The sequence below is a fragment of the Astyanax mexicanus genome, chromosome 4, assembly GCF_023375975.1.
Source record: "Astyanax mexicanus isolate ESR-SI-001 chromosome 4, AstMex3_surface, whole genome shotgun sequence".
Lineage (NCBI taxonomy): Eukaryota > Metazoa > Chordata > Actinopteri > Characiformes > Acestrorhamphidae > Astyanax > Astyanax mexicanus.
This window is the reverse complement of record NC_064411.1, coordinates 48102523-48130169: the sequence shown is the minus strand read 5'-3', so window position 1 is coordinate 48130169 and position 27647 is coordinate 48102523. Positions and strand designations below refer to the sequence as shown.

At 37.6% G+C, this 27647-nt stretch overlaps 1 protein-coding gene across 2 annotated transcripts; it reads right to left on the bottom strand.

The window, feature by feature from the left end:
* Nucleotides 1–27338, bottom strand: ap1m1 (adaptor related protein complex 1 subunit mu 1). Of its 2 annotated transcripts, XR_007438891.1 has the most exons (13): nt 27114–27338; nt 24975–25131; nt 24223–24290; nt 23884–24014; nt 23127–23274; nt 22439–22565; nt 21024–21166; nt 20425–20496; nt 20179–20337; nt 19452–19577; nt 6057–6132; nt 1755–3318; nt 1–1529 (listed from the first exon to the last, which is right to left on the bottom strand). XR_007438891.1 is itself a non-coding variant. In XM_022678815.2 (12 exons), exons 1-12 carry the CDS (start codon nt 27153–27155, stop codon nt 3296–3298), a joined length of 1272 nt encoding a protein of 423 aa, XP_022534536.1. In that variant the 5' UTR covers nt 27156–27338; the 3' UTR covers nt 1–3295. The 2 variants fall into 2 exon arrangements, 1 of the variants encoding a protein (XP_022534536.1); XM_022678815.2 differs by having other exon boundaries at nt 1–3318.
* Between the last annotated feature and the right edge of the window lie 309 nt (nt 27339–27647).

Here is a 27647-nt window from a genome sequence, read left to right as displayed (position 1 = left end):
TATAGTGAAAAGAGCTTTATTTCAGTTTGTTTTAGAACTACAGACATTAAGATTCAGAGAAAAGTACAGGAGAATGTATTCACGCATCACATTTCAATTAAACTGCCGGCTGTAGAGAGCATGCGCTGTCTAGGTGGTGATAAAACATTTTTATTTTAATCATTTATTTATTCATTGTTTAAATCTCTAGAATAGAACTTAATTCAGAGCTCTAATGAATGCGGCACAGCTGAGGCATACATATACAGATAACTTGCGCCACGGATTTGTAGGAGGAAGAGATGAAAGAAGGAGAAGAAAAGAAAAGAACAAATTAATGACGAATCCTAGACTTCGACATGGCACAACTTCAGGCTTTTTCATTACGATGGCAGCGAGCAACAGTTTGTTTCTTTGCGTGTAATTGCATCGTCGAGCTCAGTGTTAAACATGGTGGTGGTACTGTCAACAGATACCCATGTATTCAAAAAACTAAAAAAAAAAAAAAAAAACCTCCTACCAGTAATACTGAAAAAAGGAAATACTTGAAAGACAATAATTGAAAAATATCTAATAAACACAGTATAACCACCATAAACATTTGAGACTGAGAACATAGAAAATACGCTATGAAAAAAAATAAAAAAAAAAGTTTTAGATGATTGACCTGTAAGTTTGGAAGTGTGCAAACATGTATCTGACCTATAAGCTCATTAGCTGTAACGGTGCCACTCTGGCTGCTTCTCCACTGCAGGGCTAAAAGACTGGGGGCCCAGTTTTCTCAGCACGATTAGCTTTTTGTAATCAGGGGCCACAGAACCGTTCAGTGGGAGGGTTTAATGACATTGGGGTCCACTGATTGGCTACCTAGGCCATGCTTGCTAACATTGATTGGCGTACTAATGTTGCAGGTGCAATGCTGAAGGAGATCGGTAGTTAGCATGCTAGCGATGTTTATGTGGTAGCCTGTGTGCTTGTGCTGCGGTAGTGATGTCAGGCGAGATGGGTAGCCAATGTGCTAACACTGTGGTAGCGATATGGTATGAGGCCAGAAGCCAGCATGCTAATGCTACAAAAGCTATGCTGGACTTTATATGTAGCCAGGCTTGCTAACATTGCAGATGCCAGTAGCCAGAATGCTAATGCTGCGAAAACAATGCTGGGAATAACATGTAGCCTACATGCTAATACTGCAATAGTTATGTCTGGCGAGACAGGTAGCCAGCATGCCAACACTTCAGTTGTGAGATGCCGGATAACCCTGTAACCAGCATGCTAGCACTGCAGTAGTCCTGCTGGAAGAAGCCAGTAGCCAGCGTGCTAACCTGCAGAGGGTGTGCTAATGCTGCAGTAGCAAAGTCAGGCAAGACAAAAAGTCAGCATGCCAACACTGTGGTAGCAATGTGGGATGAGGCAGGGAGCCACCATGCTATTGCCATGGTAGCAATGCTGACCCTCCCCTGAAACTGGTGATCTACAACTGCAGTAGTAATATTAGAAGAAGCTAGTAGACAGTATGCTAACCCTGTGGTATAGATGCTGGTCAACACCTGCAGCCGGTGTGCTAACGCCGCAGTAGCAAAGTCAGGCAAGACAAAAAGCCAGCATGCTAACGCTGTGGTAGCAATGTCGGATGAGGCAGGTAGCCACCATGCTAATGACACAGCAGCAATTACGGACCCCTCCTATACCTGGTGATCTACCACTGCAATAGTAAGATTAGAAGAAGCTAGTAGACAATATGCTAACCCTGTTGTATAGATGCTGGACAACACCTGCAGCTGGTGTGCTAACGCTGCAGTAGCGAAGTCAGGCAAGATGAGAAGCCAACATGCTAACGCTATCGTAACAATGTGGGATGAGGCAGGTAGCTACTATGCTATTGCCACGAAAGCAATGCTGACCCACACCTGCACCTGGTGATCTAGCACTGCAGAAGTCATGTTGGAAAAAGCCAGTAGCCAGCATGCTAACGATGGAGGGAACGATGCTGGACAACACTTGCAGGGGGTGTGCTAAAGCTGTGGTAGCGAAGTCAGGCAAGACGAGAAGTCAGCATGCCAACGTTGTCGTAGCAATGTGGGATGAGGCAGGTAGCCACCATGCTAATGCCACAGTAGCAATTATGGAACACTCTTATACCTGGTGGTCTAGCGCTGCATTAGTAATGTTGGAAAAAGCTAGTAGCCAGTATGCTACTAGCTAGTAGCCAGACCTGCAGGGGGTGTGCTTACAATGCTGTCGCGAAGTCAGGCAAGACGTGAAGCCAGCATGCCAGCACTGTCGTAACAATGTGGGATGAGGCTGGTAGCCACCATGCTAATGCCATGGTGACCTGGTGTGCCAGCACTGTGGTACAATCAATAAAGCGAGTGATAAAGCCAATAAAACCCTGTAGATTTAGCAACACAGGAAATGGAAAAAGAAAATGCAACCAATTGGTATGGTCCAATCTTAGGCCTTGCAGTGGAAAAGTGGTCAATCTGAACCCCAACACTTCTTTACATGCTAATGGACAGCCATCAGATTGACTTTTAAAATTAAAAAGCTGCAATACTGGCCCTGTGCATTTGAAAGGTATTCTGCATGGTGTATGATAACGCCTGGCAAACAGTCAGAGAACTGTATATAGAACTGCTACTAGCTGCTGAGCACTGCCACTTCTTATACAGATACTATCCTGTATAATACAGAGCATATTTTGTGTTTTCTTTGATTGTTCAGATTGTTCTGAACTGCACTGGATCTTGAATGAGGTTACCTTAAGAACGGCCTTAAGAACTAGCGCAGAACACAAATGGACGTGATGATCTGGACGTGACTCACATACAGAGAAAGACACTGATGGTCCATGGAACCACGGTCTGTGTTGCAGCTGGTCTGAGATAGATAAATGTAGATGCCTGCAGTGTTTGAGGGGAGCACCTAAAAAATAATACACTAAAAAAAACTGTAAACGGCCAGTATAACCATTGTATACACTCTTAATTATGAATAAAGGGGTGCCACAAAAGGTCCCAATACTTTTGTCCACTTAAATGTACATACTGTATATATGAAATGTGTCTTTTCAAACCTTTACAGGGATTAAAAAGTTGAAAAGTTGGAAAGTAAAGAATATGCAGGCTCGTTCCACTTGTTTCCCAATCAAACACTACAGACACACGACCACTACCTCAGAGTCCCTAAAGCAGCACAGAGAGAGGAGAGAAAGTAAGAGAGAGAGATTAGGCAAGAGAGAAAGTAAAAGAGAGAGAGAGAGAGAGAGACAGAAGGCTCCAGGCCCACAGACTGCTGGAGACAGGCTGAAGTTCGACTACTGGGTCCGGAGTTGATAGTCTGCAAAGAAAGAAGGAAATGAGCCATGTTTAATTAAAGTGCTCCGAACAGCAGGAAATCGGGGGGTGGGGGTGAAGGGGGGGGATTGGTTTAAAAAGTTAATTGTGACAGCTGAGAGAGCTTTTCCGCCCAGCCGTCCGAGAGCACAACGCAAAATCAGACTGGGTTTGGAGACACGAGATAACCTGATGATACCCGGTTCAACTCTGGATATGAGAGATGAGGAACAAAGCTGAGGAGAACAAAGTGCAGAATTAATTCTGAAGTGAAAAATGAACACGGCTTCAATGCCCAAGATTAATAAAGATTACACTATATACAGTCATATGAAAAAGTTTGGGCACCCCTATTAATCTTAATCATTTTTAGTTCTAAATATTTGGGTGTTTGCAACAGCCATTTCAGTTTGATATATCTAATAACTGTAACAGTAATATTTCAGGATTGAAATGAGGTTTATTGTACTAACAGAAAATGTGCAATATGCATTAAACCAAAATTTGACCGGTGCAAAAGTATGGGCACCCTTATCATTTTATTGATTTGAATACTCCTAACTACTTTTTACTGACTTACTGAAGCACAAAGTTGGTTTGGTAACCTTATTGAGCTTTGAACTCAAGAAGTGTTATACAGAGTATCTGCAGAAATGGTGACATTAAATTAAAAAGGTTGCATTTTTTCTAATTTATACTACCACTCAGGATTAATGCCAATTTCGCAATAACGAAATGGCAAATAACACAACACCATGTTCTTACTTTACAGTAAGCTTATATTTATTTTATTTTCAAACAAACTAATAACTAGGTGTGGGAATCTCTACGCACCTTATGATTCAATTGGATTTGATTACGATTCAAAGGTCTGTGATGTGATTATAAAATGATTATAGATGCATCTCTCTTCATTTTTCTAATTTTCTGACTACATACATTTAAAATAAAGTATCTGTAATGATCCATAACTATTCCCGCTAAAAATCAAATGATTAATGTTAATTTTAAGGTAACGATTAGGCAAGTTTCAGCCACAACAATTAAACCAGCTAAAAGAAAAGCAGAAACAAAAAAGTGAATACCAAAAAAAAAATATGATTGACTAGTGTAATGTATATACGGAGCTGATTTTAAATGTTGCTGATCTGTGTTTAATCTATGAATAAAGTATTATGCAAAGTATTTAATTGAAAGTTACACATCTTTGTAATATCTTGTATCTTTGTTGTGTGTTCGGTCATCATTACATTTTCAATTCTAACTAATGTCTAGAAAATTCGATTTTTTGTCATTTTTTAAATTAATTCAGAACCGTTTACGTCAGAATAGAGATGCATCTAAAAATCGAATATTTCCCCCACCCCTACCAATAATTTAAATTAACATAAACCAACAAAAAAGTTAGATAAGTAAACTTAAAATAGGGTTCAGTGCAAAATTAGTGTTATCTAACCTAATCTAGCTAAAAGCAAGTATTAAAAATTAAATATTAAATCCGGAAATTGCAAAATGCAATGCACAAAAAACTTAAAATGCATTTACACTGTTAATTTTTGCCAAAAATCTAATCCAAAATGTATTATTCCTGACAGATATATTTGCTGTGCTTTTTATGACTATTACCATTATTAAAGGATCTGTAACACTAAAAATGTTAACAAAGAACATGCTGCAAAATGGAGAAAGCACAGAACAGTACAGAATGTACTTTAGCCTCTTACTCCATCTTCCCCACAGCATCTCTGCAGGACACACATGTATATAAATACACACCTCTGTCTGAAACATCCTCTTTTCACAGAAATATTACATCAAAGCTCCAACTTTCTATCATTCCACTTTTACCAAATTGCTTAATTGTTGCCCAATACCTGCAACACTGTGAAACACAATGACAAAAATAGAGGCAGAGAAAGTAGAGTGTGAGAACTGGCACATGGGGGGGAGGATGTGTGTGTGTGTGTGTGTGTGTGTGTGTGTGTGTGTGTGTGTGTGTTGTAAGCAAAACATCACCCGGTGCATATTACAAATTTTAAATGTATAGACATCGTTTGCTTTTTACAATAAATCAAAAATAAATTGAATATGGATCTTATTGATCCTGTGCACACCTGATCAGATCATGTGCCAAGTATTGTATTTAATTTTATTAATTTTATATATATATATATATGACAATATTTTTTTTAATTTTGGAAGATACATAATTCAGATAGTGAGATGATCAATGAAAGAAAAAAAAAAGAAAAAGTCATAAAAAAACACAATGGATGTCTATATCTACAAATTTTAAACATAAATTTGCCAGTTTATGTAAATGTGACCTGTAATGAATGTCAGCAGCAGATACTGTTAAAAATGTCTATTAAAATATCAGAAATGTGTTTCACCATTTCAACATTTTAAACTGCAATATATTTATTTATTATCATATTTACTTATTTATTTAGTGGTAGTTTAATGTGTTTTTGGTTAGTTATATTGAAATCTGTTTGCTGAATAAGACAGAAAATTTAAAACTGCTTGTTAAGCAGCATTTATTATTGGTGTTTGCAGTTGTACTAGTACGAGTGTGTTTACACTGGGTGAATTTTTATCCAGATAAAATCCTGATACACAAGTTATATTAAATGCCAGGATGTAAACAGGGGCAAAGTGACCTGGGGAATAAGTGCAAATAATTATTTCTTTTTATTTCTTTTCCATGCAGAAATAGAGCAAGAATTCGATTCTGCTTACCTCCATTCTGGGTGATGTATCGTACCCATGGAAGTGCCTGGTATCCGCTCTTCTCAATGATCTTCAGGTAGCGCACCTGTTGAACACAGACCACTTCAGTATTAACATCTCAGTATTAGCAAGGGCCAAGTTATAGTGCACTGTGCTGCATTACATTACACTACCTCAGTGATAGTCAATCTTATTACCCATGGGTAGACAGTAGACACATGGGTAAACATCCTGAGTCAAAGACAATCGTTGACTCAGGATGTTTTTACATGATCAGAATTTATTGAAATAAAAAATAATAATAATATAAAGTAATTCAAGTAATTGGAGTTAATGCAAGTTCAAATAAAAAAAAAAATAATAAAACTCATTTTGAAACATATTTGCACACAGAAGAAATCAACCAACAGTATTGCAACTGATAATTTTCAGTGACAAGTCCTGATTTTTCTTGGTGAAGATGATCAACGAGTCAATGTGTTTTGGCACCCTGGTCAGCACCAATAAAAATCACTTGTTGTTGCATTATGGTGTGGGGGACAATTTCACACAATGCCAGATCACCTTTGGTCTTTATTACATGAATAAAAACATTAATAAAGTCCTGCAACCATTGGCTCTACATTTTCTGAACACACACTTCAATGTTCTATTCCAACAGGACAATGCTAGTCCACATACTGCTGCAGTCTTAACATTATTCATTAAAAACCTACTGCAAAATCCACACAAACTGCACAAATATTCATGCTGCAAGGAATGGATTATGGCAAGACACCATTAAGAACCTCTACAACTCCATGCTGAGACATTCTGCATCACACACAACTTTTTTTTTTTAGTTTTCTAATACATATAATATGTATTTTTTAATAAACATGACCCAAGGCTCCCCATATCAGTTTAAATGTTTAATCAATCATTTATTGTTCCTGGTAACTTTTATCTTCCTTCCGAACAGTACTGCAATCTGACACTTCCTTCTGGGTGCAGCAATTTTTGCAACTTTTTCTTTGACGACGAGTGCATAATTTCTAAACATGTTAATTGAGAGATATTGACAGACAGTACAGTGTGCCAACATTGGACTTCACAATGAAGACATTACAGATGCCCAAACTGCAAATAAACTCTGAAACAACAACAAAATGCATGCACCAAAAAGTTACTTTTTTTTCGCATCTCCAAAATAGCAAATTTACAGCAGAATGAAAAACACAGTTAGCTTTTGATGAAAGCCAACAGACTTTTTTAAATTTATTATTTTAAGTCATTTTGGAGCATTATTGGTCCAGTCATCATGACATGAGTAGAATTTGAGATCAACTGCCAGATTCAAATGTCAAAGTGAAAAACAAAAATGGAAAGATTTGTTTTTTCTTTTTTTTTTTCAGTGTGAAGATATCAAATAAATAACAATTATGAGGTGTCCCAATAAAGTTGCAATATAGCACCATGTATTAATTTGTGTGCGTGTGTGTGTGTTGGGGTTGAGGGGGTATTTGCATGTAGTAACACAGGCACCAGAGCCTGGGAAAGTAGTACAACTGTATTGTAGCAGAGGAAGTGTTTGAAGAAGTGAGATTGAGGAAATGGCACCTTTTTCTCTGTAGGGAGATATTGAGACACGCACAGTGCCCTTCCAATCATGCGTTGCATCACTGGAGTGTTTGCACAATTGGGCCAAACGAGGGAGAAAATACGCTGAAATGGCAATACAGAGCCGTGGAGGAGCTGACAAAAATCAATCATGGAGTAAAAATCCTGGGTCAAGAGTGGAGTAGGCTTTTAAAGGGCATTTCGGTGGATTTGGTGGAGATGTTTTCGGCATCCTCCCAAACTATATGCGCTCTCTCTCATCTGCAGAGCAGTTTTTGTCTTCTCTTCAAGGACAAACAATAACCTCCCAGTCCCAAAGGCCGAAATAGTGCTTGCACTGGGCAAAATAGCAGCATAGTCCTTCTAGGAATGAGCTCAGTTTTCTCAGTAGGCATCAACACAGGGCTAAAAAAGAGAAGTTTAAAAATGGCCTCTTTCAGGACTATTTCCAATCAAAACTGGAGGAGAACCCTGGAGAGCCACCTCCGCGGAGACACTCTGGCGACTATTTCGGGCCGGCTGTGCGTGGAGTTGAGTGGGTCGGAGCTGTGCCACCCTTGGGTGCAACAGGACACTATTTTAAAATTTAAAAGGCCTCCTTTTTGGACTTACCCGCCGACTGGCAAGGTGACAAGACAACTCCAAATATCTAAATGTAGCCTTTTCTTCACGGCCTTTCGGCCCAGAGCTTACGCCAACTTAGCATTAAAGGTCCTCTAGGTTCTCAGAAGGCCTTTGCCTCACCGGGTCACGGCACCAACCAGGTCTTGTAGCCTAGGGCCAATCTGGTGCTCGCCTTACCAGAAATAGCCATGAGGTCTATGGTCAATTAGACTCCAGAAGATCGAGACTGGCTTTACTGGAATTCACCAAACAAGACAAGCTAAGGCTCACCGTGTGCAGCCCTGAAGGTGGCTTTGGCAAGGCATGTGTGTGTGTTTACGGTGCACCGGTCTCTCATTAGGGCGGCATGTCCTCGTAGACGCTGTGGCCTACAGAGCATGCTCGCAGTCCAGAGTCAGACCGCCAGACTGTCACTGTCCCAACGGTCACAGACATACAGTCTAGTCACTAACACACACATATACACAGACATATACACAAACACACACACACAATCCCAGAAGCCCTGCTTTTGCTTGTAAACCTCCACCTCAGCACAGAAGAACACGGCTGCTGAGTCAGCGGTTCTGCTCGGGCTGCTTGTGCATGGCTAGTGGCTAAAGGCTATTTAGGTGATGGCTCAAGCACTCTAGACTCAATAAATCAATGTCTGCAGTGCAAGTAAGTCTGTTAAACACAGAAACAGTGTTTAAAAGTACATAAAAAATGCTTTAAACTGCTTGCCTCTAGCCAATGCAAGTTTGCTGGACTTGCTGGATTTAAAGTCAGATATAGCATTTAACATTTAGAACATCGGTAGGAATGTTCTGATCTTATCTAATCAATCACGATCCGGGTCCGTGCTGATCAAGGTATATTTTAATAGACACTATTTTTGATTGTGCCAATCATTTGTTTTTATCAGAAAAACTAGTACAGCAGCCCCTGAAGTCCTTTAGGTAGGACTATCTACAGCAGAGGTCACTAATAGGCAGAGCGTGGTCCGGGTCCGGACCCAGACTTTGTCAAATGTGGACTCAAACCAATAAACTGCTGAGAAGTATTTAATTCTGACAGTGTTCATTTAAAGCGGCGGAACTTTTCTCGGTGCAGTAAACTCACAGCCCAATCAAGTGTGTTGTAAGATCACCAAACGCTCTCCTCTGCCAATCAGACCTGTGCAGATTCGGAGCGTGGATTACGCACAGGCGAAGTAGGCAGTGAAAAGCAGCAGTCGGAAAATAAAACGAGAAAGGCATTTTTAAAAAACATACTAACAGTAATATTTATAAATAAAATAAAACTGCTGTTTTTAAACAAAGCTAATATTTTGGCCAAGTTCAGCAAACACTTTTCCATATATTGTTCGATGTGTCATTTATGTAATCATCATGACAGGCAGGCCTAAATCTAATATAAATAAAATCTAATAGAAAAAATACAGCATTTTGATTCACATTAATAGTCTCGATAAATTAAATTATTGAGGGTGTTTCCATGTATTGTATAAGTCAATAATGTAATTATTGTGCCAGGACTATTTAAAACAATAAATATTTAAAAAAAATACTTAATATTTGTAACTGACAGAACTACTAGGCTTCTTCAGGATATACAGGTTATAGCAATGAATCATAGTTTTTAAAAAAATGGCGACGGTCCGGACCTTGGCCTGACGAAATTTTCTCTAACTGGACCGAACTAAATTCTAATCAAATACCCTGGTCTACAGTCTGCTGTACAGTTTAGAGAGTGCACTGTGGAACTACTTTGCAGTGAATAATGAAAACATAACATCTGTGTTTGTAGTGCTTTACAAGTGTTCAAAACACCAAAATCACTTTAGATTGCAGGTTGTTTTATCTGGGCCTTGAATCCACTTCTTTAACAGTATGTCTACAGCAGTCCTAGCTTGTTGGACTTATTTGAGGTCAGATAAACAGTAGCATGAGTATCAGTGGGGATGTCCTAATCTAATCTGATCCACGGGATATGGAAGGAAGCTGATCCAGACATCTTTAAAATTGGACCAGGTATTCTTTTTTAGCAGCCTAGATTACTAAAAATATCTCCTGAAAAGCCTGAATCTGTTACAAACAGTAACCTTTATAAAATACTTTGCCCACTGCTTGTTTTTGTACTGGCTCAAATAATGAAATGCTGAACTTGGACACAACAATTGACATTTGATGCAACTTGTACACTGTTAAGCTCTCAAAACATTTATGATCTAAAGGGCTTTATATGTGTTTGCATTGATTGGAGTATGGAAATGTTTTGCAGTAAAACATGAAAACTTTATGTAATACCTTTGGTTCTATTGTGTTGTTTTGTTTTTTGGTAACACTTTACTTGGATGGTCCATTTTATGATGCTCAACTGACATTCAACTGCATGTCTATAAAATGCAATTGAACTGAAAGGTGAAAGTAAATGATTCTCTATTGAATGTAACCCTACTTTTAACTCTAACCCAAACTCTAATCTTAACATTTTAGCATTGGGTTTAGAGTTAGATTTAAAGTTTAGGTTAATGTTAGGGTTAGGGTTAAGTGTAGGGTTGAAATTTAGGGTTGATTTAGGGTTAAGATTAGGGTTGGGTGTAGGGTTAGATTCTAATTTGAATAATTCAACATAAGGTTAAGTTGCATTTAATAGACATTCAGTTGAATGTCAGTTGAGCATCAACAAGGCCATTAAATGGACCATCCAAGTAAAGTGTAACCTGTTTTTTTACCCTGGGGCCAAACCAAACCACTTTTAAACTGGATCAGGACATCCCCAATTTCTTGGTGTACTTCCAAGGAATGTAGTATAAAATTGTACAATTAAAACCTCTCTCACAATTACCAAGGACATTATTCATCATTAAATGTCATCGAAATTACACATCAACCGTGAAACAGAATGTAATTAAATTATGAGAAATTACACTATGATCGGTAAACATGGTGCTTGTCAGAACAGAAAAAGAACGCGTGCGTACAAATATTGTGAACCAGAATGAATGATTATTTGGGAAGAAGCAAAAATAAAAGCAAAAACAACCACTTAACTCTTCTGGAACAGAAATGCTTAAGCAAACATCATTTTCTACCCTTTTCACGCCTTTTTTCTAAACTGTACTCATTACTAAGACTTTGGACATTGTTTTTTGTAGTCACTAAAATGCTATGGTGCGCTTGTACACTGTTAAGCTCTCATAGCAGTTATGACAAAAAGGAGGCGTTTCCAGTCTGGTTTTGTTTTACCCCTTTATGGGCCAGTTTACTGTTTCACTACCCTGAATTTAAAGAAAATTAAATCAGTAATTTCATGACCATCTCTGCATATACCTAATCTTTCTATGTTATTTGACACCTTTCTTTTTAACTTAATTTCATACATTTAATCTACTTTTACATTTTATCTTACTCTTTTTTTGTGAGTGAAATTATCAATAAACGTGCTCAAGGCATTTGTTGCTTACTAACTGAATCACATCATTGTATATATATATAAAAAAAAAAAATGTTTCTTTAAATGTGACCTGAATATGTTATCGTACAACATCTGGTGAGGGCAATCAAGATGCCCTGGTGTTTTAGTGGTGAAGCTTGGACCGCAGTCTAGTGCACGAAAAAGCAATTACGATGTTGAATCTTAAAACGCATGTTTAAAAAGCCGTTGCGTTCTTCGGGCGACTGCATGAAAATTACAGGTCTCTAATCGAAAGCCAGGCTTAGGCCTGGAGACTGATTAGCTGCTAGGGGTGACGTCTCTGTGAAAGCAAAAGTGACATTTAGCACATTTTTGGCCTGTCCTCCCTCGTCAGGGCGAGCGCTCGGTAGCGGAGTGTGGGAAGAATAAAACAATGTATAAAAAAAAAAGTGGCTTTGATTGCTTAAGGCGGTATCTCAAACTTGAGATGTATGGCATCTTGCATTGTAGTTAGAGGATCAGTAAAATACCACCCATAAAGATTTAACCTGCAATCGAACGCCCACAGAGAAAAGCTGGGTGTAAATGGTATGTGTATATAGTTTGGGAGGGAAAATAAATATATAAATATAAACAAATCAGGTCTAAAGTCAGTGCCTAAACGATAAATGATACGTACAACTGTGTGTGGGAGTGTATATATATATATACACACACATTCATAGACTGTAGTAAAAGTTTCAGTTACAAGGGAAAAAAAAAAATAAAAAAACATGTACTCCAGTCCAAGTGTGTATCTGGGTGTGTGTGTGTGTGTGTGTGTGTGTATATTTCACATATTCATGGGCCAGACGAGGGCACCAGTAAAGGTCCCAGGACAGGTCAGACACCAGCGCCAATCAGTCTCCCCTATCCAGGCCGTGTACAGGGCCTGCGGCGTGAGCGGCAACCCCAGACGAGACCCGCTATCTCGCGCCACTTCAAGGTCAAAAAAGCCAGGGCCTTGACGCCCGTCCACTGGTTTAGCGGCCGGTCAGGAGAGCGCCGGCGGCTCGGAGGCTGGCTGGCGGGCGCAGCAAAGGCTGGGACCGAGAGAGGGCAGACAGACGAGATGACCACAGCAGAGAGAGCAAGTAAATGAGCATGAGAGCGACAGAGAGAGAGAAAGAGAGAGAGAGAGGGAGAGATGCGAGAGCATGTACGAGTGTGTGGAAGGGTTATCAAAGCATCCCTGAGGTTTCATCCCATTCCACTCTCACGGGAACAGTGCAGTCAGCAAGTTCAGCCTGGAGACAGCGCTCAGCTGCCACAGCGACCCCAGTGAACCTGCCCGAGCGTGTGGAACGCACAAGGTGAAGTTCACAGTGTGGTCCTGCTCAATAAACCCTAAACAAACACTGATACTTCTATGTTAAACTGATAATCTGGCCTAGTGTGTAAAAGGGGTGTGACAAAATATCAGTATTGCGATATACAGCTCTGGAAAAAAATTTTTAAAGAGACCACTTCAGTTTCTGAATCAGTTTATCTGATTTTGTCATTTATAGGTTTATGTTTGAGTAAAATGAACATTGCTGTTTTATTCTATTCACTCACTTACACACACACACACCTTTACTTTATCTCTCTCTCTGTCTCTTTTCTCTCTCTATCTATTACCACATAACATCAAACAAGAAAAAGAAAATATATATGTATATATCTTCCTTTTCTGTTTCTCCATTCTTTTTCTGAAAATATTCAGATCTATTTGTTGTTGTTTCCTATTATTTGTATCTTATTTGCTATAATCTGTTTTTTTTCTCTTCCCCTCTCATTTTTCTCTTGTGGTTTACAAATTGTTCAGTTATTATTGGTATTATTATATTATTAATTTTCTTTTTTCTATGTATTACATTTTTTTCTCTTTCCCCTTTTCTCCACTATCCCCCACTTCTTATATATATATATATATATATTTTTTTTTTTTTTTTTTTTTTTTTTATCATTATTGTTGTTATTATTTTTTTTTTTTCTATAATAATTTTTTTTTTCTATTTTCGTTTGCAATAGAAACTGATACTTATTTCAATATCTAATAATAAGTGTGGGACAAAATATCAGTATTGTGATAATAATACATGATGAAAAAAAAATGATTTATCACATGACCTCAAAAAAGGATATTTTACAAAAAAAAAAAAAAAAAACAGGCTCTGTAAGCTCCCTGCAATTTGAATGACTAAAATTACTGCTTTCTTTCTCCACATGGTGGAGCTAATCTAATGAATAAGGTAAGCAGATTGTATTTTGCCTTTCAGCTAATAAAAATAAAGATATATATCGGTTATAAACAGAGGCCTTTATTAAGACTTTTTACATTGTTGTTTTTTCTGGCTCTGCAATGGCATGCTGTGCTTGGACCCTTAATGACTGCCACACTGTGCAACCTGTTTAGCTTATAGCACAAAGAGCTTCAGAGGTTTGAGAGCTTCCAGTTATGTTTAATTATGCAATTCTAGCTGATGTAAAGGAGCTTTCAGCACCTAGCCTTAATTAGAGCCATACAGGCAGTTTCAGTACCCATCTTTGAATCTAGAATACATAAATGTGTGTCCAGTAGGTCTTACATTGTGAGATTATTTAGGATAACAAATGTTAAAAGTAGTTTGCATGATGCTAGTTGATTGTCATAAGCTTTTTTCTATTGTATTTCACTATTTGAATACAACAATTAGGGGTTACTTTACACAAAAACACAACTGTCAAATTACGAAAATATTTAAGAACAGATTTTCTGCCAAATTAATCACTTCAAAATCTAAAATTTTACAAAATAATGCAGTGTTTTACCCTTCTTAAACTCAATTTTAACATTTGTTGCTTTAATATGAAAACTATGGAGAAAACACAGCAGATCAGGTCAACAGGCAGCTGCGAGGCTACAGAGGAAAACAGCAATAAATGAAGATTGGAAAAATTAGGAAGAGGAAATTTCACATAAGTTAACTGCTTAATTAGATTCAACAAATGACATTTTTTCCCCTCATAATCCTGATCATTGAGGGGGCAAATCGAATTAAGAGAGAGGTTTGGTGACTTTTAGTTCCGTGTGGGAAGCTTAATACAACTTGCTCCACAAAAGAGAGGAAATCTCCTCTGGTTCCCCAATTCATTCATTCCCGTTCAAAATCATATAAAATCAGAACTAATTGTATTGGCGGAGGAAGATCGGCAGCAGCAGCAGCAGCAGATCGGATGGCTCCTTTAAGACGGTGGTACAGAACTCTACAGTGAGAGGCAGGGCAAATAGAGTTCAGCCAAACTTTCAGCAACACACACATATTCCCTATTCACTCATACACATTCACTCATACACACATCGCCTTCCAATCAATAACAGCAGCTTTGATACAAATAATCAGTCTTCTTCAGATCCTTCCCTCTATTTAAACGTCAGGGTCATAACTGCCCCCACACACCAATATTCTGTAGTGTAGCCTGTTAAGGATTATTACAATAACAGCATTTGCAATATGCCAATAAGCCTCTAACTAATCCAAACGCAGACATTAAAACAGTGAGCAGAGAAGAGGGTGAGAAGTTCAGAAACCAACCGATCATCGCTAGGAGTTTCATATGCAGTTCATATTGAATTTTGAGTCTAAAAAACAGGCAAAACAATGTTGAAACTGCAGTTATGTTCAACGATGCCTTTTTAAAGGTTTGCTTTTTTCTGTAATGTTGCAAAGATGGAAATATGTTTTTGCGTAACAGCAGCAAAATACGCCATGTATCATTTTCTACGTTTGTTTGTCATTTGTTCAAATCTGTTGCTCTGCAGATTGAGGTCAATATCAGGTAGACTGCATTGGGAAGTGCCATATCGTATTGTACGCAATAATATCACCAGTGTTTTTGAATATCGTGAACAATATTATACCCTGATATATTGTGCTTTATCACCCACTTCTAATTATCACATCAGGGTACTACTTTTTTTTGGTCCTATTTTTTTCCTATTGGTCTTTTATCAAAAGAAAAATTCACACTGTTCTCATTTCCTATTATATATCTACTAGAGACAGATTATATCTATCCAGTATCATTTGTTTTACTTTAATCCTGGATATATAGAGATATTTGAAGTGCATTATTATTGAAGCATTATTATTATCATGACATTCTGGATCATTGACTTCTGTTACAAATCTGATAAAATTCTTGTATCTTTTAATCTCTAAGTTAGGGGAGTGACATATAATATCTTATGTCATAATGAAATTTAATTTTCATTTTGTTGCAGTAGGGAACCCTTTTTTTTTTTTTTTCAGCTTCAAAATATTGTGATATTATTTTAGGGCCACATTGCCTACTGTTAAAATTTTAATAGCTTTACAACAGCATGCTGTGCTTGGGCCACTGGTGATTTGGCCAGCCCCTTTGTCTATTTGAGACAAAAACTAAACAATGTAAGTTATTTGTTCTGGAAATAAACCCTGATAAACAATGATAAACTGAAAACATAACCACTTTTTTTTATCCATATACAGAAAAAAAACCTGCATATGGTTGCAGGCGTGTAATAATCCTGTATCTCCAAATTTTGTAGTGTTTCACTTTTTGATTTGATTTGAATTTGATTAGGCAGTTTCTTTAAATGAAGTCCGCAATTTATTTTCCGCAAAAATAGTTTAGAAAGTCATCTTTGTTCTAATTCACAGAAGTTAAACAGCACATCTTGGGGTCTACTGGTTGAGGAAATAATGATTTGATTCAACATTTAAAGCTGTACATTTTCCCAAAAAGAGACTCATTTGTAAACAGGTGTTTTTGTGTGAAAATAATTGCAATTCGCAACCTATATTACTAAAAATCTAAACTGGATTCTTCGATTACAACACCGGCTGTTGAAACACACCTGTTATATAACTGCTTTAACAGAAAGAAAAAAAAAGAGATGCATTATTGTTCGAGTGCCAGCAGTATGGCTTTTCTCATCTCTCGTCTCTTGTTGAGCGTGTTTGTTTAAGTAGTCGTCACCTGCAGCTAGACCAACACAGTTCAATCAGTTCATTTCCACAACCTGAGAGCATGTGCCATGCAGACGCTCACTCAATGCCAGGTTACATAAAAGCATGGATATAACAGAGAACCTGTGAAGACAAGACAGCTGAAAGACTCCTGCCAAGTACTTCCTATTTCACCACTTATTCTCTTATATGACAAAAGAGACACATCAAGAGAGCCAATGGCTAGTAATAAGTATCTTTACCTCGTTTTTTTTATCTGGTTATTTTATTAAGAAAATCATTAAGACTCCAGCAGATTCCTCACACTTTGCTACAAAGGTAGCACCAATACTACCATCATTCAAAGTTTTAATAATAATAATAAAAGAGAAGTCATACTGTCCCTTTCCCTTCCTGTAGTGTATTGTTTGCATTCTGTCATTAACTATCAGGAAGTAATCCAGCTCAGAAAAACAGCTTAAATACACTTGTTTCAAGAAATTAAATCCCACAGCAGCCATTCACTACACACATACTAGTATGAGTAAATAAATGCCAAGACAGCTCATAGGCTATTTTCCTGGCAGAAGTGGTCATATTAGCTACAGTGTTTAGGGGATGTAAGAGATTGTTCAGATGTGTGCTTTTAATGCAGTGAGAAATAAAAACTTTAACAGCGTTCCAGGGTTTGTTTGAGTGAAAATGTCTTTTATAGTAGATGGTAGAGTTGGCATCTGTCCTGGTGGAACAGTTTGCAGCTCAGTAATAAATGCTTGACTGAAAAGGCATTTACATCTATGCGTTGATTTGATATTTACCGGTAATCTGTTTCTCAAAGTTAGAACAATAATACAACAGAAGTCATACTGCCCCTTTCCCTTCCTGTAGTGTATTGTTTGCATTCTGCCATTAACTATCAGAGAGTAATCCAGCTCAGAAGCAGCCATTCACTGCATATATACTAGTCTGAGTCTTAGTAAATAAACAGATCTGTGGTTCACTTGAATTCTTTTCTTTACTTTGTTACATTCTGAATTCTAATGATGCCAAAGTTCTGCACAATTATTTTATTTTAGTTATTATTTAGTTTAGCCATTTAGTACATTTATATCTACTTAGCAGTAATGAAAGCTTAATACCAAGACAGCTTATAGGCTATTTTCCTGGCAGGAGTGGTTAAGTTGGCTAGAGTCTCTCGGGGATGTAAGGGAGTGTTCAGATGTGTGCTTTTAATGTAGTGAGCATTAAGAACCTTAACAGCATTCCAGGGTTGGTTTGAGTAAAAATGTCTTTTATAGTAGATTGTATACAGAGTTCAGTGTTGTGCGTGAACGAGTTTAATTAAACACGCTAATTTTTTCGTCAACGTTGACCTGAAAGCAACACATTTTTAAATAAAGAACTTGAACGTGAATTAGTTCACATTGTATGTCATGAACGGCAGACATCCCTGTAAATAAACGTTGGCTAGTTAATAACATACTGGCAACGACGCGGAGAGCGCGAGGGCAAGAGAGAGAGAGAGAGAGAGAGAAAGAGAGGAGCAACGACGCAGAGAGCGCGGAGCGCGAGGGCGAGAGAGATACAGAGAGAGAGAGAGAGAGAGAGAGAGCAATGGCGGGAGTGAGAGAAAGTGCTGCAATTTTTAAAAAAAATGGCTAGTGGAAGTGATGGCACGGAGACAGACACAGATTCTCCTTATGAACATTTTCATCACCTAGTAAGAAACCCACAATTGCAGTGTCGTGAGCAAATGTCTACAATGAGCCGTTTCAAAGAACGTATAGTGATTTCTAGCTTGTAGTGTGAAAAAAAGAATCTCACGAAAAAAGTAAAATGAACTGAACTTTGAACTAGTTCAGAATTAAAATTGTGAACTTTGAATGTGAACTGTTCACTTTGAGCATGTATGAACTGAACTTGAACTAGTTCAGAAAAGCTGTGAACTGGGACAACACTGACAGAGTTGGCATCTGTCCTTGTGGTACAGTGTGCAGTACAGTAATAAATGCTTGACTGAAAGGGCATTTATATCTATGCAAAGATTTATTATGTACCAGTAATCTGCTTCTCAAAGTTTGTCAGAAAAAAAAAATGTTTGTCTATATTCTTGCCTTAAGTCTCTCCCACATGTGAGGTATACAGTTTATTAACTGAATGAACGTATCATATTGATAATGGGTATCTGAAAAAGACAGAGCAGTGCATCCCTGATGCACTGTATTGTCGTGATGTGTATCCTTCGGGAATCACACTGTGCCTCAGGTACATAAATGAGCATCCTATTTGTTACACCAAAGTGGGTTGGAAATACAGGTTAAAAGGCCTTTGAAATAACATAATATCTCTACAATGAAACCATAGATGCCCTAGAAATAATAGACATGTCCTACATAAAAGAAACTGTGCACCAAAACATGCTGTTGAAAATGAAGGATTCCACCTGGCTCAGAAATCTGTATACCCCAATTATACAACACATTATTCTACAACTACGGTCATACCTAACCTATATAGGCATTGAGCTGTGGCTCTTTTTACTTACAGTTAATAGCAACAGCAAAATAACTTATTTCACTACTCCTGGTACAGACTGACAGATTCAAGCCTGGACATCAGGTGCACTAGAAAGCACAGCTGGTGTATGATTGAGTAAGGAACTGTAAGGTTAATACTGCCACCTAGTGATGACAGACATGAAGTCACCACAAGCTCACAATCTCATGCTGTGTCAAAAAAAGACTCTAGTGCCCTCTTGTGTCAGATGAAAGAAAAACACTCAAACACACACCTGTATTCCAGAGGTGGTGAAGTAAGGGATCTCAAACTTGACACTGATTGGTGGCTTCCCTTCTTTATCCTCCGCTTCCACACTGGGCAGGCCAAAGTGAGCTCTCATCAGATACTCCTTACCACCCTAAGAAACAGAGTATCAGTAAGGAAAGTGAATCAGTACAGTTTTCCACAGTAAAATGGTCAGTTTTTTATGCTTTTTTATATTAAGAAAGTGACCTTTAATGTCTTTATAATAAAGATGGAGCTATCAATGTTTTTAATGATGATACCAATTGTCTGTCAGCTCGATTGGCTGGTACCACTGCTGGTATCACATTAACCATTGTAGGCAAACCTGCATCCTAAAGCTGGCATATAGGAAAAAGGATTTTTTTTTTTTTTTTTTTTTTTTACATTTCTCTACTGAATGAATAAAAAACGCTTATATTTAAGCTACATAAAATGTTCACATTTTTCCAGTGGTATATTCTTGAAATTAATTATAAAAAAATGAAATGTTTTGTCATATAGCAAAAATAACCTGAAATATCGTGATATTAACCTGCACTTTATGGCCATATCACCAACATGGCCCACCCTTAGAGGATGCCAATTGTAAACATTAGCTCTGACTTGTTGTTATACTAATAAATCACTTTTCTAACAGCTCAAGATCAGCTAATTAGAGAAATATTGGCTGATCTATATCAGTTGATTGTGACTGTATGTACACAAGCACTCACAGGGAAAGATTTAATTGACCAGACAATCTCGCTGTTCTCTGGGACCCATTTCACACTGCCCACAGTGGTCTTAAACTTGGGCGAGTCTGCATCTGTAGGCACAGGGATGTGGATCTCCACATTGTTGGCTGTAGATCTTCGTTTGAACTGTGATTTGGCCTGAAAGAGAGAGTAAAAAAAGGACAACTTAAATATTCCATTCAATATTCATTAACATTGGGCAGCTACTTTTTGTTTTGTTCTGACCTTTATCATGTACTCGATTCTGCTGTGTGAATGCTTCTCTATCACAGACTCGATCCAGATCAGTGGCTTCACCTGGAAAGCACACAAGACAATTTTATTAGTTGCAAATATGTAACAAAGGAATAATGGAAATACTCTTTACATTAACTTACACTGGAAATTAAGAAGGTTTTTGTACTGTAAAGCTGTTCTGTAAAGCTCCTATTTTGGAGATGCATGCTTTTCATTGAACAGATTTATATACCAGTAAACATATATGCAGGTAAACAAAATAATACATATTACACTGCATTGTTTTTTTTAATTAATACATTTTAAAATGATATGTGGCACAAAGGTTGCCCATAAATCATGACCTTGTAGTGATAAAATCATAGCAAAGCTTATTCAAATAAAAATTTGAATTAGGAAGTAGAATAAGTAGCAGGATGTGGGGACCATGGTGAGAGTCATGCTAATCTGATGTGATTGAAAAGGTTGATAAGGTTGATAGCACATGGTTGGTTACTAGCTGTGGTTACTAGCACACGACAGACCAAATATATACACAGTAATGAGGTGTGTGTGTGTGTGTGTGTGTGCAGGAATACTGTACATACGTGTGTGTTGAGGCGGTAAGACATGAGCTCAAACTCTCCATCCGGAGGGATGAAGGAGATGGTTCGGTCGTTCTCAAAGCGAGACAGACGCACACACTGGTGGAACTTCACGTCCTCCAGCTCCACAGACTTGCTCTTCCCTCCTGTGGATGGTAACAGTAGGTTTATTATTAATTAGTAAGCAATAAATACTCAATTATCACAGGTCACACAAAACATAGTTAAAACTCAGATGTTGAAGATAATGTAGAAGATATTTAGCATAAGGATTAGCATTACATAATTACAGGGACAGAGTGTAAGCTGGGAGTGTTTTACCTGAGGAGTTGCTATATTATAAACAATGTGGGTTAATTGGAATTAACCAGTTTCTTTTTGTCAACTCCCCTCTGTAACTACCTAGCTACTAATCACACAGCTCAGAAAACTATTTATTTAGAAATTATGATAGATAATTTTTCAAGCTATTTTTTAAGTAATTTTAAATTATACTTAATACTATATTTATTACTACAATTATGGAAATGTGCCTCTTGTTATTTATATTTAAGTGCTTTACTATGTTCTATAGTTTTTCATCATATATCTTACATTTTCCCTAATTTGTAGGGCTGCAGTTAACAATTATTTTGATAATAGATTAATCTAACAATTGTTATTTTTTGTGATTAATCCATTATTAATCTAATAAAAGGGGGGAGAAGCTAAATTCGGTTTCAAGCATTTCATTTAATAAACCAAATTGTCTTTGTACTAATGCTGCAATTGTATAAGAAACACACAACCTATCACTATTAAAATTTTCAATTACATTATCATTATTTAGAACACAACAACAGTGTATATAACGTAAATATACACTCAGGTGTGTTTCTGAAAGATTTCCACACAACATCAGGATCAGAACAGACCTTGAAAAAGGCTGTAACTGAGATAAATTTACTAAGAATTACATATTTTGTTTAAAGTTTCTCTATTAAGGCTCTAGAAACATTAAGTGAGAAGAAAAAAATAGAACTTGTCAGCTTGTCGTTAGCTTAACTAAAACTACAGCTTGTTTTGAAACTGCCGGTTGAGCTACCAGGTTTAAGCTCATTTACTGTTTCTTCAAAAAGTCTCTACTGTCCAGAAAAAGCTTTCTACTAGCCTTTTAAACAAACAAAACTTTTTAAAAAAAGAAGAGGATGTTGGAATATATCCACCCCAGCTCATCTGACCAAAAGTATTGGATGATGTGCCATCCATCATTCCAGAGAACCAAGTTTCACTAAACCATTATTGGGGGGGATTATCTGCTCTAGAGAGTACTTCTAGACAGTACTTCGAAACAGGGAGTGGACAAGCTGTGTGCTTCACAATTGCATGAGAGATTTCCACTACTAAAGAAGACAATTAAGAAAAAAAGATCAACTTACGTCCAGTGTTTTCAAACAGGACCTTGTCATTGAGGCCCAGACGCAGCTCCGGCATGCCTGAGAGGAACACTCGCATTTTAATGGAGCCCACAATCTCACTGCGCAGGACGTTTCCATTCGCACTGACCTGAGGATGACGAGGACAGAACAGTAGAGCTTTGATTGGGCAGCTTGAAGTGCTAATAAAAATACTGGAAAGAATTTATTAAAGTTGGTTTAGCACTTGATATATTGATTACATATTTACTATGACAGGACTAAGCTTTTCCAGGACTGCACTAACATCACTGAAACAGTTTTAATCACTGGAAAAACAGTCTACAAACAGTTCCAATAGGGATGGGATTATTCACAAAGCATAATCAGTTTTCTATTAAATGCATCACTGCTGCTCATTAACTAAGAACAACTTAGTAGTTACAAACATCCTTAAACATGCCAGAGTTATTACAGGTCTACACATTAAATAATGCAAATCAATTGTGGGAGGAAATTCAGCCAACCATGCAGCTGACAACAGCTGAGTAAATCTGTGGCTGCTTGGCTTGTTGAACAACAACAAAAGCTCTGCAAGCTTCACTCAGTGTGCTTTCCTGCTCTCGCAGCAAAAACAACAGCGTCCTCCTTCTTGTAATGGATTTCTGTATTTGTTTAGACTGAAACAGCTTTCTAAAAACGGAGCTCCTACCAGGAGGTTGACCGACTCGATGACGTCCAGGAAAACCTCGTTCTTCCTGTACTTTATGCCCTCTGACCTCCAAGACACTGCATTGGTCACTGTGGCCGGGGGGCGTGGGGCACCTGTGTCCAACTTGTGGCCTTCTTGTGTGATGTATCTGAAGGAAGAGACGCAGAGAACATAAAATAACTAAGAGGTCCAACACTGTCTGCGCAAAAGCCCCAAAAATAACACCCTAATATCGCTGACTTAGGCATAGGCTTCCAGAATTAGGTCCTACTGACATATCAAACTTGTTCAGTGGCCAATTGTTGCTTTCTTTTTGCACCAGAGTTAAGATGCTAACATTTAACGCCAAGAATTAGCATAGTTTAAACTGCTAGTCTCATTTCAAATCAATTTTACATCTATAGCGCTTTTTACAGCAGAAGTTGTCACAAAGCAGCTTTACAGAGAAAAACAGGTCCATGCCTCTTATGAGCACAGTGGCAAGGGAAAAACTCCCTTTAAGAGGAAGAAACCTTGGAAACAACCAAGACTCACCTGCACCTGCTCAATACAAAGAAATAACAAATAACAGAAAACGAACAACAGTACAGAGAGATAATGTGGAGCTATAGCTAATGTAACAGGTACTAATTTATGAATGTATTTACATACAGAGGGGTAAAAGCTTCCATTAACTGTACACGTGCAAACATAAATAAGCAAATCACATCAAATCACTTAATTTCCTTAAGAATCGGATACATAGAGTGCTACTAACTCCTGCAGGATCTTGCTGTCTGTCGTTTGTGGGTAGCCAAAGTCCATCAGCTCATCCAGCAATTCATAAATGATGACGAAGTTGTCTCTGATGCTCTCCTCCTCCAACTCTTTGAAGTACTCTGAGAACACCTGACAACACAACGTTCAACATTCAGACATTTATACTGTAGATAAAGCAGTATTTTAAAAAATTACATACAATACATATATGACGAGGAGTGTTCATAGCCTACACCTACCCCAAGCATTTAACACCTTGTATTAAATGATCAAGTGGGAAATATATTTTAAAATAGATGTATTTCTTACAGCACTACTTATTCAGAAACAAACATACCTGCACAATTTTATACAAGAAGGAGAAAACCAAGGAAACACAGGCATTCTTCTTAGATGTAGCAACAACTAGCGGCCACACTGTTAAGGGAAATTTTTACTTCAGTGCAGAAATCATGTTAGAAAAGATTTACCAAACTTCTAGCAATGGAAAAATCTGAATATAAAGACCATACACAATTTACAACATGTTAAGTTTCTACTGCCTAGTCATTAGAAAAAAAACATAAAACATTAAAATTAGGCATAGTCCTAGACTACACATCGTTTTCACTTAAATAAAAACCCATTCACAATGCTGTATCATTCTGGACTAGGCTTAATTCCTGTCCAGGAAACCCAACCTATCAGCTTTAGATATAACGTCCAGAAAGTATTGCAATAAACAGTATTATTGTCATTTAAAAATAATTTAAATGCCACCAACACAACGATAATAGAACAGCATTGCATTCATATTATTTTAAATATACATTTTTTGGGGAAAAATGGTTTGAGGAAATATATACTTTTATCTTCATCTACTGCAGTCCACACTGTGTGTATAGAGGAGTCATAGTTATTGAAGCATTAATCGGGTATTGCACACAATAGCCAATATGACCATTATCAAATATTATTGAGGTAAACGTCTACTTATTGTAGCATAGGTTGATGAAGTAATTATCCTGACGGGCCTAATCAGCATGTTTTAAACCAGGCATGTAAACGCTGAAAGTAAAAAATAATAGCAGTTCAGTTCAGAAAGGATACGGTAGAGATTGTTGTGTTTGATCCACATGAAGCGCACTCCTCCATGGGCCAGGATGGGAGAAAGAGTCCCCTCCTCTTCTTTATCCATCAGCAGGGTCATGAAGTGCTCGATCTCAGACATGTCCACATCGCCGCGGTAGTTACGGCAGATGAGGACCTACACAAACACAGAATATGAAGTGAGGTCACGAATAAAACAGAAAGGGTTTGAGGCATTTTAGAACATAAATAATGTTGTAAAAACAACATCAGCTTTTAAAAGACTCGTGAACCTGCTTTAGTCAGTCCAGCCTGTAGTCTGGGTAACAACACTGACCTTGATTTCCTAAGACAGGAGTGCACACAGCTATGAAAAACAATACAGAGTAACTAGAGCTGCCTTTTAGAGGAAAAAACAGCACAGAGTTTATCCAAACAGGCCACCTTAAGCACCTCAAAGCTGGAATATAAAGGAAAATAATTACAGAACAAGGGATTTGGGAGCTCATCTTCTACATATGATATTACAAGCTAAAAAAAGCTAAAGGCAGAGAACCAAGGACACTTATAGGCATAGCCTAGTCTATTTGTTGGGAAGGAAATCAAACCTCAGCCTGTCACATAAAGGGCTGTGACATTACTAGACCAACCCCTATTTTCCAACTAAAAGGGGCTTTAAAAATAAATTAGCTTAATTTTTTAAACACATTTTCCATTTCTCTACAAATGTAGTCCATCAGGTAATGTACACTAAGCCAATGTTTTGAGATGCTTTTTGCCAAATTAGTATATCAAAATAACTTAGCATCTAAGAACAATGATAGAATCTCAAAATAATGCCTTAGTATCACAGAAGAACGAAATAAAATATCAAAAATAATGACTTAGTTACTTAATATCTCATACTAACATATTGGTCTCTTAGTACCTTTGTATATATGAATAATGCATGACATCTCAAAATAATTACTTGGTAACTTAGTATCTGTAAATAACAACTTGGTATCTCAGTATCCCTAAATAAAGACTTGACATCTTCAAATAACGACCTGCCATCTCAAAGTAACGACTTGGCATCTTAGTATCTCTAAATAACGACTTGGTATCTCAGTATCTCTAAATAACAACTTGGCGTCTGAGAATAACAATTTAGTATTTCTAAATAAAACCACTGCATCTTAAAATAACGACTGGGCATCTTAGTATGTCAAAATAACGACTTGCCATCTTAGTATCTCTAATTATCGACTCGGCATTTCCAAATAACGTTACCCTTCAATCTCAAATTAACAACTTGATCTCAGTATCTCTAAATAACGACTTGGCATCTCAAAATAACCACTTGGTTTTAAAGTATCTTAGAATAACAACCTAAAATCTCTACATAACAACTTGCCATCTCAAAATAACGAATTGGTATTTTTGTACCTCTGAATTACAACTTAATATATCAAAATAACGACTTGGTATCTTGGCATCTCAGAATAACTAACGTTACTACGTATCTCAAAATCTCAAAGTAACTACTTAGTATTCCAAAATATCGACTTGGTATCTTAGTATCTCAGAAAAACAACTTATTATCTCAAAATAACGAGATGACAGCTAACTAGCTAGCTAGCTAGCATCTGAAAAAAACGATAAAATAATGAACCGCTACTAATGTACAGGTTAACGTTAAGTGGAAACACAAATCTGTTGCTTTTACTGTTGTTTTAACAGTGGTAGCTCTAAAAGCACAGTAAAATAAAACGTTATGCTGGGATTTTGGAAGGTTAAATCACTGATAAAAGCGAACTAAAGGCCTAAAGCCTGTATTAAATGTGTGATTCAGAGAAAAGCAGTGAGGAAATCTCTGAGAAAATGAGAAAGAAAAGGGAAGAGCTGGCGGAGAGCAGCGCCGCTAACCGGCTAACCGCTAACGTTACAGGGACCGTTATATTAGCTAAGCTAAGCTACGCTACGTTAGCGGTTTTAGCTAACGTTACGTTTTACCTCAGGAAAAACACAGATTTACAGGTAATAAACTCGCTGGTACTGTTCATATGTAAGGTAAATTATTTAATAAAGCTCTCAGGCTGCGGACAGGCGGGTTTGAGAGCTGCAGTGCTGGCTGGAAGGGTGTGTAGGAGGGCTGCTAGCCCGGCTCCGTTATCTTACCTTGCCTTTCAGATCCAGCACGTACACCGCGCTCGCCGACATGACGGAGCTCCTGCGCGCTGATCTTCAGCTCCAGAGATCCAGCTGCTGCTTCTCCTCACATATAAACCTCTTCAGACCCTGAACATCAGCCTGAGCTACTGAAATCCTCTCAAATACTGAGTGTTGGGGTATCGGGCCACCGGTTTACCCGGTTCGAGTGAGAACAGCAGTGCTGCCCCCTGCCACTGTGGGGGATATAGCGACTAGCAGCTCTGCAGCTCTGCTAGTAACGTTAACAGTGGCGTGAAAAAATATATGCCCCCCTACAGATTTGTTTCATATTTGCATTTTTGTCATACTAACATTCTTCAGATTATCAATCAACTGTCATTTCAGACAAATACAACCTGAGTAAATAAAAAATCACCTTTTAAATGATAATTGTATTTATGAAAGAAAGAAAAAAAAGTATCCAAAAAAAGTAACCCTGAGTGAAAAAGTGTTTCCCCCTTAAACCTATTAACTTCAATCAAGCTTTACTAATAACTGCCA

Coding starts and splice junctions, on each gene's coding strand:
- ap1m1 (XM_022678815.2), bottom strand. CDS start 27,155: ATGTCGGCGAGCGCGGTGTACGTGCTGGATCTGAAAGGCAAG. Junction 24,291..24,974: donor CAAACACAACAATCTCTACC/GTATCCTTTCTG, acceptor TGTGGCCGCTAG/TTGTTGCTACATCTAAGAAG. Junction 24,015..24,222: donor TCTTGTATAAAATTGTGCAG/GTATGTTTGTTT, acceptor TTGTGTTGTCAG/GTGTTCTCAGAGTACTTCAA.